The sequence below is a fragment of the Arvicanthis niloticus genome, chromosome 24 (genome assembly GCF_011762505.2).
Source record: "Arvicanthis niloticus isolate mArvNil1 chromosome 24, mArvNil1.pat.X, whole genome shotgun sequence".
NCBI lineage: Eukaryota > Metazoa > Chordata > Mammalia > Rodentia > Muridae > Arvicanthis > Arvicanthis niloticus.
Window position 1 is genome coordinate 26,640,128 of NC_133432.1, and position 13,630 is coordinate 26,653,757.

General features: G+C 45.5%; 1 protein-coding gene across 11 annotated transcripts in view; it reads right to left on the bottom strand.

The window, feature by feature from the left end:
* The window catches only part of Cux1 (cut like homeobox 1), a 313,743-nt gene that overhangs the window by 131,085 nt on the left and 169,028 nt on the right, over positions 1–13,630 (bottom strand). For all 11 annotated transcript variants that reach the window (XM_076923244.1, XM_076923243.1, XM_076923242.1 and 8 more), the window contains exon 4: positions 10,072–10,150. In XM_076923244.1, the coding sequence (XP_076779359.1) occupies positions 10,072–10,150 (79 nt within the window). The remainder of the gene's footprint in view (positions 1–10,071; positions 10,151–13,630) is intronic.

Consider the following 13,630-nt stretch of genomic DNA (forward strand, 5'->3'; position numbering starts at 1 on the left):
CACTTTGCCTCCAAAGAACTGCAATTGTAGTTATGAACTACCATGCCTGGCTGTAGCTTCTTATTTTTAGAATGTAATATATAGAGGTTTTTTTTTTTTTTTGTCAAAATACACTACTATAATTGTCTATGCAAATTATATACATAAAATAAGAATATCTTGAGGATGTGAATCCCAAATTTTTTAGTTGAGATAAATGGCCATATCTCAGTTGGTAGAGTACTTGCCAGGCACACAGGAGGCTCTGAGTTAGCTCCATATCAACCAGGCCAGTGCCACACACCTGTACTCAGGAGGCGGCAGGAAGATTGGAAATTTAAGGTCATCCTGAGCTATAAAGTGAGTCTGAGGCTAGCCTGAAGATACATAAAGATGTCTGGCCAGTGCTCTGGATTGATGGATTTGGCCACTGTGCCAAGAGTGGCCAGTAGTATACAGTAGGAAGGGGTGAGCCCAGGGAGCAAATAATTATGGGAATGTGGATGAGTGAGGTAGTGGCAGGTGTGATAAGAGGGGCTTAAATGTAGGCCAGCTTCTGGAGGTGTGTATTAGTAATGAGGACAGAACAGAATCTTTGTTGACATCTGCATGGAGGCCAATGTGTCTTTATTATGGTGACACACTCACTGTCTTGGAGGATGGGTAGTTTTGTGTGTGTGTGTGTGTGTGTGTGTGTGTGTGTGTGTGTGTGTGTATCTGAGGAGGAAGTCCTGGCAGAGGAGGAAGCCAGGACGAGAGTGTGACCAGATACAGTGGTGACTCAACAGGCACGGTCACCTCTCAGGAAAGTCTGCTTCTGTGGGGATAGAGCACAATAAAAGAGAATGTTTGGGCCAGTCTGGGGCCACTTACAGATTCTGGCCAAGCCACTCACCCTGGCCCTCTAGTACTTTAATAAAATACTTTGTTTGGGTGTCTCTGTCTACTACCCAGGCAGCTGGCATGCCCAATAAAGGGAAGCAGTATCAAGTAAAGATAAAGTCCCAAAGTTACTGAATGCACAATAACAGGCTGCACCGAAGCTATAGGATGACAAGCCAGCTTCAGATCTGGCTAGGACTATTTATGTCAGAGATGACTTGAGGATAGCAGTTGGGCTTGCGGGAAATGGATCCACCCCATACTGTAAGGGTTTAGAAACTCCATCTTAATAAACCCTGGGCCCATGTCTGCACAGAGCTCTGCAGGCAGCACAGGGCTGTCTCCTGCCACTAGCTCCAGGATGAATGTGTTCCTTGTGAGCACCATCCCAGTGATGATATCACAAGCAGGCCGACTCTACTCTTTGCTGGGACACTCTGGGCTAATGTAATCATAGATTACATAATTAACCCAGCTGTCTCATTAAGAAAATCAACTAGAATTCAGGGCATAATTAGTTATATGACAATTAGCATGCTGAAAAGCTGTCTAGATACCAGGACTACCCGAGTCATGTCCCGGCTTGGGGTGTGGGGTGGGAGGTGGGGAGGAACAGGTGGGATGAGGCCACACACCTTTGTGTACAAGCACACCAAGAAGGATCCCCTGGGTCAGTTTGGGGAGTTCTCAACATGCCAGTAGTACAGCTTGGGTAGACGGGACCAAAACGGAAGGCCCTAAAAATGAGAGCATGCTGAAGCAGCTGGCACAGACACAGGCATCCACCTTATAACTTTCACTTCTTCAAAGTGTTTACAGCTCAGTGCTGGGGATGTGGTTTCACCGGAAGAGCACTTGCATAGCATGCACAAAGCCCTGGATTCCACCCCTAGTACTACATTAACAGGATATGGCTATGTACACCTGTAAACCCAGAAGTCAGAAGGTGAAAGCCAGAGGAGGAGACTATCCTTGGTATATAGTGATACAGAGGCGAGCATGAACTCCATGAGACTATCTCAAAACAAAAACCTGAGTTTATAGTTGATCGATCACTTGTTAATAGCATATAAAAGATAAAAGATGTGCCAAATTTGTTTGGTGTCCTAGTCACTGAGGGTGGAAAAAAGCTGTCCCCTGTCTGGTTTCCAATTCTCCAATGTGAAGCATAACTGATTCTTGTCCCTTGTAGCAGCTTCAGGACCAGCTCCAGGTCAAAGAGCCACAGGGAAGCAGGAAGCAGCTGAATGCCTGCCTGTAACTCAAGCTGCATTGCGCCTCAGAAGTCCCTGGTTTCCTTGTCGTCTTGGTTTGGTGTCTGGGGTTGTTTCTTAATAATATGAAGGAGTTCGAGGCCAGCCTGGTCTACAGAGTGAGTTCCAGGACAGCCAGGACTACACAGAGAAACCCTGTCTCGAAAAACCAAAAAAAAGAAGGAAAATGTCCCAGAAGACAGACAGGACACCTATGAAGGTGATCGTACAGGTCTCAGGCCACTAAAGTCACTCTGCAAGGATGAGGGGTGTTGGCCTAGTTTGCCAACATCAGGAGTCTTGGATCACCTGAACTAGACTAGCCTACTGGGATCAGACAAGAGCAGCCATATTTTTCCAGCCTTGAAGGCTAGCATACCGACTTGCATGGTGGCCTGAAAACCAAGAGGCAGTTCTAACCAACACAACACCCTGTCAGCTTTCCCTGGGAGTCATTTTATGGCCAGCAGGGAGGAAGGAGGAATGGAAGCAATGTTTCTAATTTCATCTGTAATGTGCCCTCCCCAGAAAGTAATGGCACAAAGGACCAGATGGCTATTTCACCCTTGTGGAGGGATTTTAAAAAGCAGCCCTCAAGCTGAGGCTGCAGCTCTGTTTGTAGAGTGCTTGCCTACCAAGCTCACTGGTCTGGATTTGACCCCTAGTTGAGTACCACATAAATGGGGCATGGTGGTGTACATCTGGAGTAGTAGCCCTTGGGAGGCCAGAGGATCAGGACTGCAAGGTCTTCAATGGCCATGAGTTTGAGGTCAGCCTGGGGCTACTGAGACCTTGTCTAGTGGGGTGTGGGGAGGAGCTGAACTCTAGGTCCTCCTAATAGGGCTAGTCCTCACAAAGAGAGTACCCTTAATCCATATCCTACCTCTAGCCTTGGGTGCCTGGAGACACAAGCCTTGTGCAGAGTTTCTGTCAACTTTGTATAGTTCTGGAAACGGAGTAACCCACACATGAGCTCTTTCTAGGAAGTTCTCATTCAGCACCTGAGAAAACCCATGCTATATTGTGATGGTTAACCTTATTGTTAACTTAACTGGATTTAGAATCACCATAAAAATACACCTCTGGATTTATTTATGAAGGTGTTTCTAGAAAGATTTAATTGAGGCATCAAGACCCATGTCCTAGGCTGGGGTCATGGGCTGACTGAAAAGGAGACAGTGAGCTGAGCACCCGTATTCATCTCTCTCTGCTTCCTGACTGCAGATGCAATGTGACCAGCTGCCTCACGATCTTGCCGCTATATCTTCCTTCATGATATATTGTACCTCTTAAAACTATGAGCTAAAACAAAGCCTTTCTCCTGTAAGTTGCTTTTGTTTTACAGCAATAAGAAAAGTAGCTACCACACAGGTGCGTTTCAAAACCCACAGGCGAGTTTCCTGGGGCAATCAAGCCCATTGAGGTGGTTCTTATACCACATGTTGGAGCCCTGTTTCATGAGGTGGTAAATATTTTATAGTGCTGGTAATATGCTTCCTAAGACTTCAACTTTAAAAGCTCCCAGGCACTGTCTTTGCATTTGAAGGGTCTCATTGGTAGGAAGTAAACTGCCACTGAGTCAGGAGTAAAATATAATACTTGCACAGTGATTGCAAGAAGCTTGCAAAGCGATTTTACCAAGGAATTTTGTAGCCAAGGCCAAGTTCTGTAGCAGCAGCAACAAAGTAGTTTCACCAACTTGGTGCCTTTGTCTCATGTCTAAGGACTCTTGTGTGTATGTAGTGTAAATGTAGGTAGGTATTCACGTGTATGCATGTGTATGTGGGTTGCATGTGTATGTATGTATGTATAGGGAGGCCAGACGTGCCTTACTCAATTGTTCTCTGCCTTATTTCTTGACACAGGGTTTCACTGAACCCTCCCTTGGCTGGCTGTTTGGAAAGTGGCAGAATTACCACCAAACCTGGATTTTTTGAGTGGTTGCTGGAGACCCAAATTCAGGTCTTTGTACTTGAGTGTCTAGGATTTTACCAACAAAGGCATCTCTCCAGTACAAGTCTAAGAATTCTTTAAAACAAACAAACAAACAAACAAACAAACAAACAAACACCAGTTAACTGGTATGGAGACAGAGGCCTGTAAACCTAGTCCTTGGGAGGCTTGGGCAGGATTCAGAGTTTCAGGACAGTCTGGGTTATGACAAACTTATTTTTCAGACCTTATCTCAACACACACTCCTACCCCAAACTACTGCACCAAGAACTTTCCAGAACAGACATCTAATCATGTTCTAGACAATTTTATGAGTACAGTACAAGCAGGCTGGGATCTTATCTGTGATACTTTGGTAAGGGCAACCATCTCAATCAGGGTTTCTATTGCTGTGATGAAACACCATGACCAAAGCACTGGGGAGAAAAGCATTTGTTCAACCTTAACTTCCATATCACTGTTAATCAATGGAGGAAATCAGGACAGGAACTAACAGAACAGGAATCTGGAGGCAGGAACTGATGCAGAGGCCATGGAGGGTGCCGCTTACTGACTTGCTTTCCATGGCTTGTTCAGCCTGCTTTCTTATAGAACCCAGGATCACTGGCCCAGGTATGGCACCACCACCAAGGGGCTGGGTCCTCCCACACAACAATCACTAATTAAGAAAATGCCCTACAGGTTTGCCTACAGCCCAGTTTTAAGGAGGCATTTTTTTCAACTGAGGCTCTGTCTTCTCTGATGACTCTAGCTTATGTCAAGCTGACATAAAACTAGCCAGCCTACAGCCTGAGATTTGGAGTACAAGTGATTATTTTGCTGATTTATGTTGTCCCCTCGCAAATGTACAAATAAATACATTATTACAGGATGAAAATCTGAAAATCTGAAGCAAGTCACCCACTCAATGTTAATGGCTGGCAGATTATGCATGCCATCATGATTCTGCCTGGAACCCAGGAAAATTCCAGCTATGCTATGTCATTTCATAATATTCCAGCTATGGGAGAGGGGTGCCCTTTAAAAGCAGAGACACTTCCTGTCTCATCAGTTAAAGATACAAGCTGTTTTACTCAAAGCATAATTGTGAAATATTTTCTCTACTGAGCAAAGTGTGTGTGAAGAGCTGGGGGAGTAGGGGAAAGAAAAGACCTGTGCATCTATTGGGATTCTCATTCCTGCATCTATGTGACAGGGCGCGAGGAGGTGCTGGCAGAGTTTAAGTGTCTTGAACAGTGCCCCTTAAACTGTGCTTTGCACTGGAGAGTTGTTGGCATTAGAGACCAGCCTGAAATTCTGCCCTTGTCCACAGACATGGATCCAAATACAGAGAGATGATGGCCTCAAGAATGGAAAGCTGAACAGAGGGGAAGTTCTACCAGGAGGCAACCTACAGGTCACAGTGCTCGAAAATGGCTATGACACTTGTACTCATGCAAGGGTGACCTTGAATTTCCTGACCTTTCTCAGTGTTGGACTTTGAGGAGCCACCACACTTGGCTTTTAGGGTGGGGTGAGTGGGGGGGAGGGAAGATGTACTTTTTTTTTTTTTTTTTTAAATATAAACCAGTCAAGGAGAGGTCAGAGTCAGGTGAATAGGCAGGGTGCAGGGAGATCCTGGCTGAATGCAGGCAGGACAGCTTTCAACCAAAATGCAGGTGCCAGCATCAAGTAAAGCCACAGAATGGAGGACTTGCCAAACACAGGTGCTGGACCCTGAGTGGAAGGGCTGTGTTAGTGCCTTTGCAGCCATGAAAATCTTTATAGTCTTACATAAAAGTTAAATGAAAATTCAGAGAGCTATTAAAACACTCCATGGCAGTGGCAAGACAATCTGAGTGGAACAGTGGATGCTGTCTGGTACTTCAGATGCTCTATCGAGCTCAATCCCATGGGGATGTGTCAATCACAGGAGCCAGGTAGGTGCACATTTGACCGAAGAAGTCTACAGACCAGGGAAGCTCTCAAAACATACTGTATTCAATTGACTCTATTCTAGTTTTTTGAGACAGTTTCATGGAATTCATGTTGCCTTATACTGAACTTACTATAGCGATGAGGATAACCTTAAACTTCTGATCCTCCTGCCTCCACAACCCTAGTGCTGCTTCACACAGCACTTTGAAGAAATGATTTGATATATCCATTTGTACGTTCACAGAACAAATATTTATCAAATCTCTACTACATGGCACACATTGGAGTAGATACCTGGGAGATGATTAGGGACAAGGGACAAGGCTACATTGTTTTAGTGTCCCCTCTGAAAGAACCCAGGGCTACCAAATATAGCCATGCATTCACTGGGTCACACTGTGAGAAATATGTCATGAGATTCTGTCATTTACCAAGAAACTTTACAGAAGCTGAGGCAGGGAGGTGTCACCAGGTGATAGTCTTATATTGTTGTTGTACCTGTGGTCCCTTGTTGACTGAAACCTTTGGTAACAGCAGAATAGTTAGCTCAGTTGATAGACTGTTTGTCTAGCACGCATGAGACCCCATAAACAAGGAGCTAGAAAAGTCAGAGAAGTACAGCTCCAGGCAGCATGGTGGCTGGCGCCACCTCAGGACCTAGCTTTTCCTGGGGCTGGCAGCCCTGCCCAAGCTCCTGGTACTGACATCTAGCCCTGGCACAGGGCACATAGCTGACATACCTGTTGGCTTCCTCAAGCTTCATGTGATAATATGAGTTCCTGTTTCTCTCAAGTAGAACTCAATATGTATTCTACTGGACTGCAGCCTCAAGCCCACAGATGATGAAGACTCCTGGATCCCTGCCTGGCTGGGTAGCTGTCAATAAATGAGGCACTATTGACCAGGCCTTTCCTGGAAGTCTCAGCCATAGGATTACCTCATCTAAGCAATCACCAGACTGCACAATCCAGGTGGAGCACCCCAGGCTAGCTTCCTAGGTAATTCATCACATCTGTCAGTCCACAGCGTGTCTAGCATGCTGAGGGGTAAAACTGCTCTACCTGGAATGTAGGTGTGTTTTGGTTAACTTTGGTATCAGACTTTCCACTAGACCATGCTGGCCTGGAACTTCATATGTGGCCAAGAATGACCTTGAATTCTTGGTCTTCCTGCCTTCAACTCCTGGGTGCTGGCATTACAGTTGTGTACTACAGTGCCTGGATCTATGTGGCTGCAGATTGAACCTGAGGCTTCAGGAATGCTAGACAGGTGCTCTATCAACTGAACTACATTCTCAACTCCAAAACAGTAATAAATCTGATTTAGTCCAGCTTCAATGTGAACTTTAACTCTCTAGCCTACGGTTCCCAACCTTCCTAATGATGCCGCCCTTTAATATAGTTCTTCTTGTGGTGATTCCCAACCAGACAGTTATTTTGTTGTTACTTCATAACTGTAATTTTGCTACTGTTATGAACTGTAATGTAAATATCTGATATACAGGGTATGTGATATGTGACCCCCTCCCAAGGGGCTGCTTCTACCCAAACTTGGTGTAGTGGCACACACCTCTATATCTAGTCCTTGGGAAGATTGTGGTAAGTTAAGAGACTAACTTGGACTGCATAGTGAATTTGAGGTCACCCTTAGATATACAGTACAACCCTGTCTCAAAAACATGAGCCGGTGATGGCTCATGGGCAAAGGTGCTTATAGGACCTGAGTCTGATCCTTGGGACCAACAAAAAGAAGGAGAGAGAGAACAGACTCAAGACAAGGTATTCTCTGATGGACACACATGCTCTGTGGCACATATGCACAAACAAATAGATAAATGTAAAAATAAAACTCTCCAGCCCAATATAATTATGAAAACTACTAACACATTAAGAAAGTTTTTATATATAAAAACATGTGAGACTTTAATGAGAAAAATACTTGTGTTCTATGGGAAACTAAGGCAGAATATAATTACAGATTAAGAATCCAACGACCTGTTACTTAGCTGGGAAACTTCATTAGAGGACAATCCTGGGAGAAACTTGACTGTGTACAGAATATAAGTTTTAGTTTGAAAACAAACTGAGGTCAAAATGGAGGTAGGCCTTCAGTGAACACAAAGCAAGGCTGCCCACTTCAAATATTTCCCCAGCTCGCCAGACCCCAGCTCTCATCTGGAACACCCTTGCCTGTGGAAGCCTGAAGGAGCAGAACCCTACTGAGGGGGAGGGACTGAGAGAACACTAGGGAAATGAATGGCATGGAAATGACTGTGCTTTTCCTATAAATTCTGCATCCTGGGAATAGACATTACATGGTTCAGAGGAAAAAAAATTCTCAGATGTCTTACATATGAGAAGTAAGTCCATAACATGTACACTGAAAAATGAAATGAAAGGAAAAAGAAAATGAAAAAAAAAAAAAAAAAGAAAGAAAATGTAAGAAGTGTCCATCAAATTGGTGGAATTTGAGAAATAGTGTGTTGGTTAGTTATTGTCAACAGGACACAACTTAGAGCAACACTGGGAAAAGGAATGGCCCCTTTGGGCAATTGTATGGGGTAGTTGAGGGTCCAGCCCACTGTAAGTGTTGCCACCTCTGAGCAGGTGGTCTGGGTTGTACAAGAAAGCAGGCTGAGCAAGCCATGGAGAGCAAGCTGGTAAGCAGTTTTCCTCCATGGTCTCTGCTTTAGTTCCTGTTTCCAGGTCCCTGACCTAGCTCTTCTCAGTGACGTACCAGGACCAGGACATGTAAGTCAAATTAATTCTTTCCTGAACCAAATTGATTTGGCTCCTGTTTTATGTAATTGCTGTAAGCAATAGAGAAGCAAATTAATAAGACATACAGTGTACTCTAAACACCAAATAATGTACTTATAGTTCAGAAGCCTCCTTGTCGGTCTTGTGCACAGTCACGTACAAACTTGCAGAAAATCAGAAGGCCAGAATTTAGAACTTAGAGCATGATAAACAACTAAGGCAATAAAAACATTGGAACATGAGAAAGTATTCACTACTATGTCATTCCCACTTTCTACCCACTGTATAGATGAGAAAACAGATTCAACGGGGGGGGGGGGGGGGGGGGGGGATACAATTGAGACCTCACAGCAGGAGATTACATTCCTCTATTTTCTGTTCAGAGAATTCCTTGTTTGGTTCAGGTCTAACAGAGAAGAGCAAAGCCTAAGGTGGCATTGATGGGGTGGCTGTCAGCAAACAGTGCTACAGACCAGGCCCTTCTCACAAGAAATGAGGACACCCTTACAAGCACAAAAGAGAGATTTCTGCTTTGTCAAAGCGTCTACCATGGGTGATGGCTGCACAATTACCAAACAGGCAAACATGTGACTGCAGTGTGTGTGGTCCTTTGGTTTCCTTGTCTGCAGAGGAAACAGGACTTTCCGACGTGACTTTTCCTCCAGGACTGAGTTAGGATCTATGTGATCATGTCTATCCTGATAGATCCTCAATCACAACTGAAGAGTGAGAAAGAAACCCACCACACAGCCCTAAGGGACTCAGATGCCATCTCCTTGGAACATTCCTGAGGAGCACTTAAACTTTAACAATTCCTGATGAGCACTTAAACTTGAACACATGCCTTTAAAAGACAATGCCACTCAACTCCTTCGTCACAGTGAACAGGACTATCAGCTTTAACTCTTCAGTGAAAGATACTTCTCTAGTAGCCACTGATCCTCCATGACGCTGGAGGGGAGGAGCACACCAGGTGTACCATCAGTGCCATTTGCAAAGTCCTGCAGTGGCATCTGCACTTGGGAAACCACAGCAGAGCACTTACCACCAGCCTAGGCTTCCCTGGGACACACAGCACTCTGCAGCATGGCTGCAGAGGCAAGGGCTTCTGTGCTTACAAAAGAGTCAGCTGGTGAGTCTGGGATTACATACATGGCATTTTCCTGCTTGCCCAAAGTCTGGATTCGTGAGAATTATGTTCCCCAACCCCTGGTTTTTCAGGGAAGCTGCCCGAGTGGCCCATGTTCCTTAGAAAAACTAAGATCCCTAACAGCCACAACCCAAGCAAACACACTATCCTCCTCACTGGCTAGCAATGCCTGACTTACCTGGAACATCAATTAGTCTCTTGTACACAGTCAGGAAGGCTGCCTCTGCTTCTTTGCTTCTTTTACTCAGTGCATCAATCTGAACGGGAAGGAGACAAAGAAGTCAATGTATTGAGAGTTCATTTGGTTTTTTTGTTTTTGTTTGTTTGTTTTCTTTCTAAGAAGGTCTTACTATACAGCCCAGAATAGCCTAGAACTCCTAATCCTCCTGCCTCAGCCTCCTACCGCGCACATTTGCTTACGTTCTAGTTGTAGAACATAGTTAAGATCCTATGGATAAGGTATGGACATGGGGACATTGTGGTGTCAGTAGGGCCTTAGGGAGAGAGCATAGATGTATACACATGGGACTTACTGGCAATGACACTGGATGGGCAAGTAGGGTCGGAATTCAAGAGGCCATACCTGTACACGGAGGGAACATGTACTTCGAATACACCACAGTAGAAGATCGTAGGCTGGGAGTGAAAGACCACTTGAATCTGACAATGTGAAAGGCACTGGGAGTGGCCAGCGGGGAAAACGGAAGCATTCTGAGTCAGTGTGAGCACAGAGCTGGGTAAGGCAAGGACACTGTGGGGGTTCCCTCAGTAGGCACAGGGAAGGTTCTGTGTTGGTAGTGTGTCTTACGAACTGACCCAGCTGAACTTCTGTCCCTCAGGCCATGTCTACATAGCGTAGGAAGGTGAAGTAGGAGACCTAAGTAGACTGGACTCTCATCCAGAGCGTCATACTGTCAGGCCATGCGTTTACCTCCCAGCACACAACTGCCAAGCTAACATACAGCTCTCATTCCTGAGGAGCAAGACTTCACATGCACTAAATTCGTACTGCTCAGGAAAGGGACCCGGAATTATAGTTTCCTGCTGGCCTTACTCAAGATCACTCTCTCTCCCGTGTTATTAAAGAGGAAAAAATGGGCCTTAATTATAGGGCCTCTTGCCTGGGCCAGGCAACAGTCTGTTAGGGGCTGAGTGTAACATGGGAAAGAAGGGTGAATTGTTGAAGAGTAGAGGCCACAGGCTCCTAGGTCTCGGGAGAGCTAATACAGGGCAAAGAGACACTTCTAAAGCCATGCTCCAAAGAAAACATCTGAAGTCACTTGTTTAAAATTCAGATTATATTCTTCCTTCATAAAACAAAATTACAATTTAAGTGTACACATCCACGCTCATGCAGTATGTCCCAACACAATCCACAAGGCAAATACCCTCTCCCCATCTCTCTCCAGGATCTCTTCTAGTCCATGTTGTCCTTGAACTTACTGTGTAGCTGTAAATGAATTTGAACCCTTGATCCTCCTGCCTCTACCCCCAGCACTGTTGTTTACATGCCTAAGAGGGGACTTGTGGAATTGAATCTCTGGACCACCTAAGAGTTGAGCTCTTGGGAGGCAGAGGCAGGCAGATCTCTGTCAGTTTGAGGCCAGCCTGATCTACAAAGCCAGTTCTAGGACAGCTAAAGCTGTTAAACAGAGAAACTTTGTCTCGAAAAAAATCAACCTCCCCTCCAAACTGACCTCCAGATGCCCCAAACCAACCAACCAATAAACAAAACAAAAAACTCCTAACTCCTCACAGAAATCCATGTGGCCTTACTTAATAGTCAGGCTTTTGTAGGTGATAAGGTTAACCGGAAGTCAACTCTGTGGACCTAAATTCAACAGAATTTTATAAAAAGGGGTAACTTGGGGGCTGCGGTGGTGCCTCAGATGGCAAATTTGCAAGCACAGGACTTGAGTGTAGCGGACACAGTGTGGCAGGTTTGTAATCCCAGTGCTGGGGAAGCCAAGACAGGAGGATCGAGGGGCTTACTGGCTCACCAGCCTAGCCTGTTTGCTGAGTACCAAGTCAGCAAGAGACCAAGTGAGAATCTCAAAAGGAAAGGGTAAATGGGGCCTGAGAAAGAACTCTCAGGATTGTCCTCTGGCATCTACACACTGCATATATACCTGCTACATAAACATACCCTTCCCACAAACACACACATACACATTCACCCCCACACAAACACACAATAAAATGAAAAAAATTAAAAAGAAAAAAGAGGGAACACTGGCATGTGAAAATGGTAATTCCCTCCCTATTAAAAACAGCTAGCCCATCAGACCCACAACCTCCCCCATTTTTGGATGTGCCTATTTCTCCAGCTTTTGACTCTATCACAGCTTCCCCTTTGTGCCAGTTAGCTAACTGCAACAGACTGTGAGGCAAGCTCCCCACAGTGAACTGATACAGCAGTGAGAATGAGAACTAAGCAAACTTTTTGCCCCATGTGCTTGCAGCATGGTTTGGGTCATGGTCTACTCTTCCCAGCTTACACACACGCACGCACGCACGCACGCACGCACGCACGCACGCACGCACCAATCTACGCTGCTACAGACACTCGCAGGGAGAGTGTCACTGACAAAGGAAGCCAGGGCTGGGGTGCTGCCTCTACATAAGGAATGTCATCCACCACCACCTTGTTTTCCATAAGCAGCCAGCCCTGTTCATACACTCATCTAGTACTGCAGTCTCAACACTATGAGGCGCTCATTTCTAGTCTTTAAGCCACTTGACAGCACCAGGAAATGAATTCTATAGCTCTGAGCTCTCCTTCCTTCAATCCTTCCACAAATGTGACCCAAGTTCAAATCCAGTCGCAAGACAAAGGTAGATGGTGGGTTTAAGTCATCTAAGAAGCATATATGAAGTTCTCTTTTTCCTTTTTTATTTCCTTTCAGGACAAAGTTTCATGTAGCACAGGCTACTTTTGAATTCACTATGTATCGGGGATGACCTTGAACTCCTCATCCGCTTGCCTCCATAGGTATGTACTCCCATTCCAGTTTATTCAGTGCAGGGGGTCAAACCCATGATTTCATGTACAGTTGGTAAATGCTCTACCAGCAGAGCGACATCCCTAGTCCACGAGGTTTAAGAGAGGCTGAATTACTAGCTGAGGCCACCAGTTCCCTGGCAAGCCTTGTCAAACTGTCTGGAATGATCAGTACATTCTGAGAAGCATCTCTGTGATCCCCTTCTTCTGCCTCCTTCCCATGGCTGCTATCCTGAAATATGCACTAGTCCCCAGCTCATCTTTCCTGTGGAAGCTGCTCTTGTTCACCAGTCTGTTTCCAGGCTTTCACCTGAGCCTTCTCCAGCATATCCTCTACTTTCAGTCCAGACGTCCCTCTGATTGGCAGAGTTCCAGGGAAGAGCAGGGCTGGGAGGAGGTGACAGATCTTTGGGGCTGGCTGCTTGACCAGAACTGCCAGCAGCTAGAGGTGACAAACTTCACCTGCCAGGGCTGAGCAAGCAAGTGATCTAACATAGTCAAGTGACCTAACACAGTACCCAACACAGAGGAGGAACAAGTGACATTGACTTTGTTCCCTGTAAGAGCAAGCCTGCAGGTGTCTCTGAAAGGAATGGTCCTCTTGTCTGGACCCTTTATCATTCAAAAAGGGAGGCAGAAAGGAACCTGTCCCATCCTTATCTGTCTGTCACTATGTGCCGGGGTGGAGGCCCACTGGAGCGTGGCAGCTTTTTGGGAGAGATATGAAGGGAGAGTG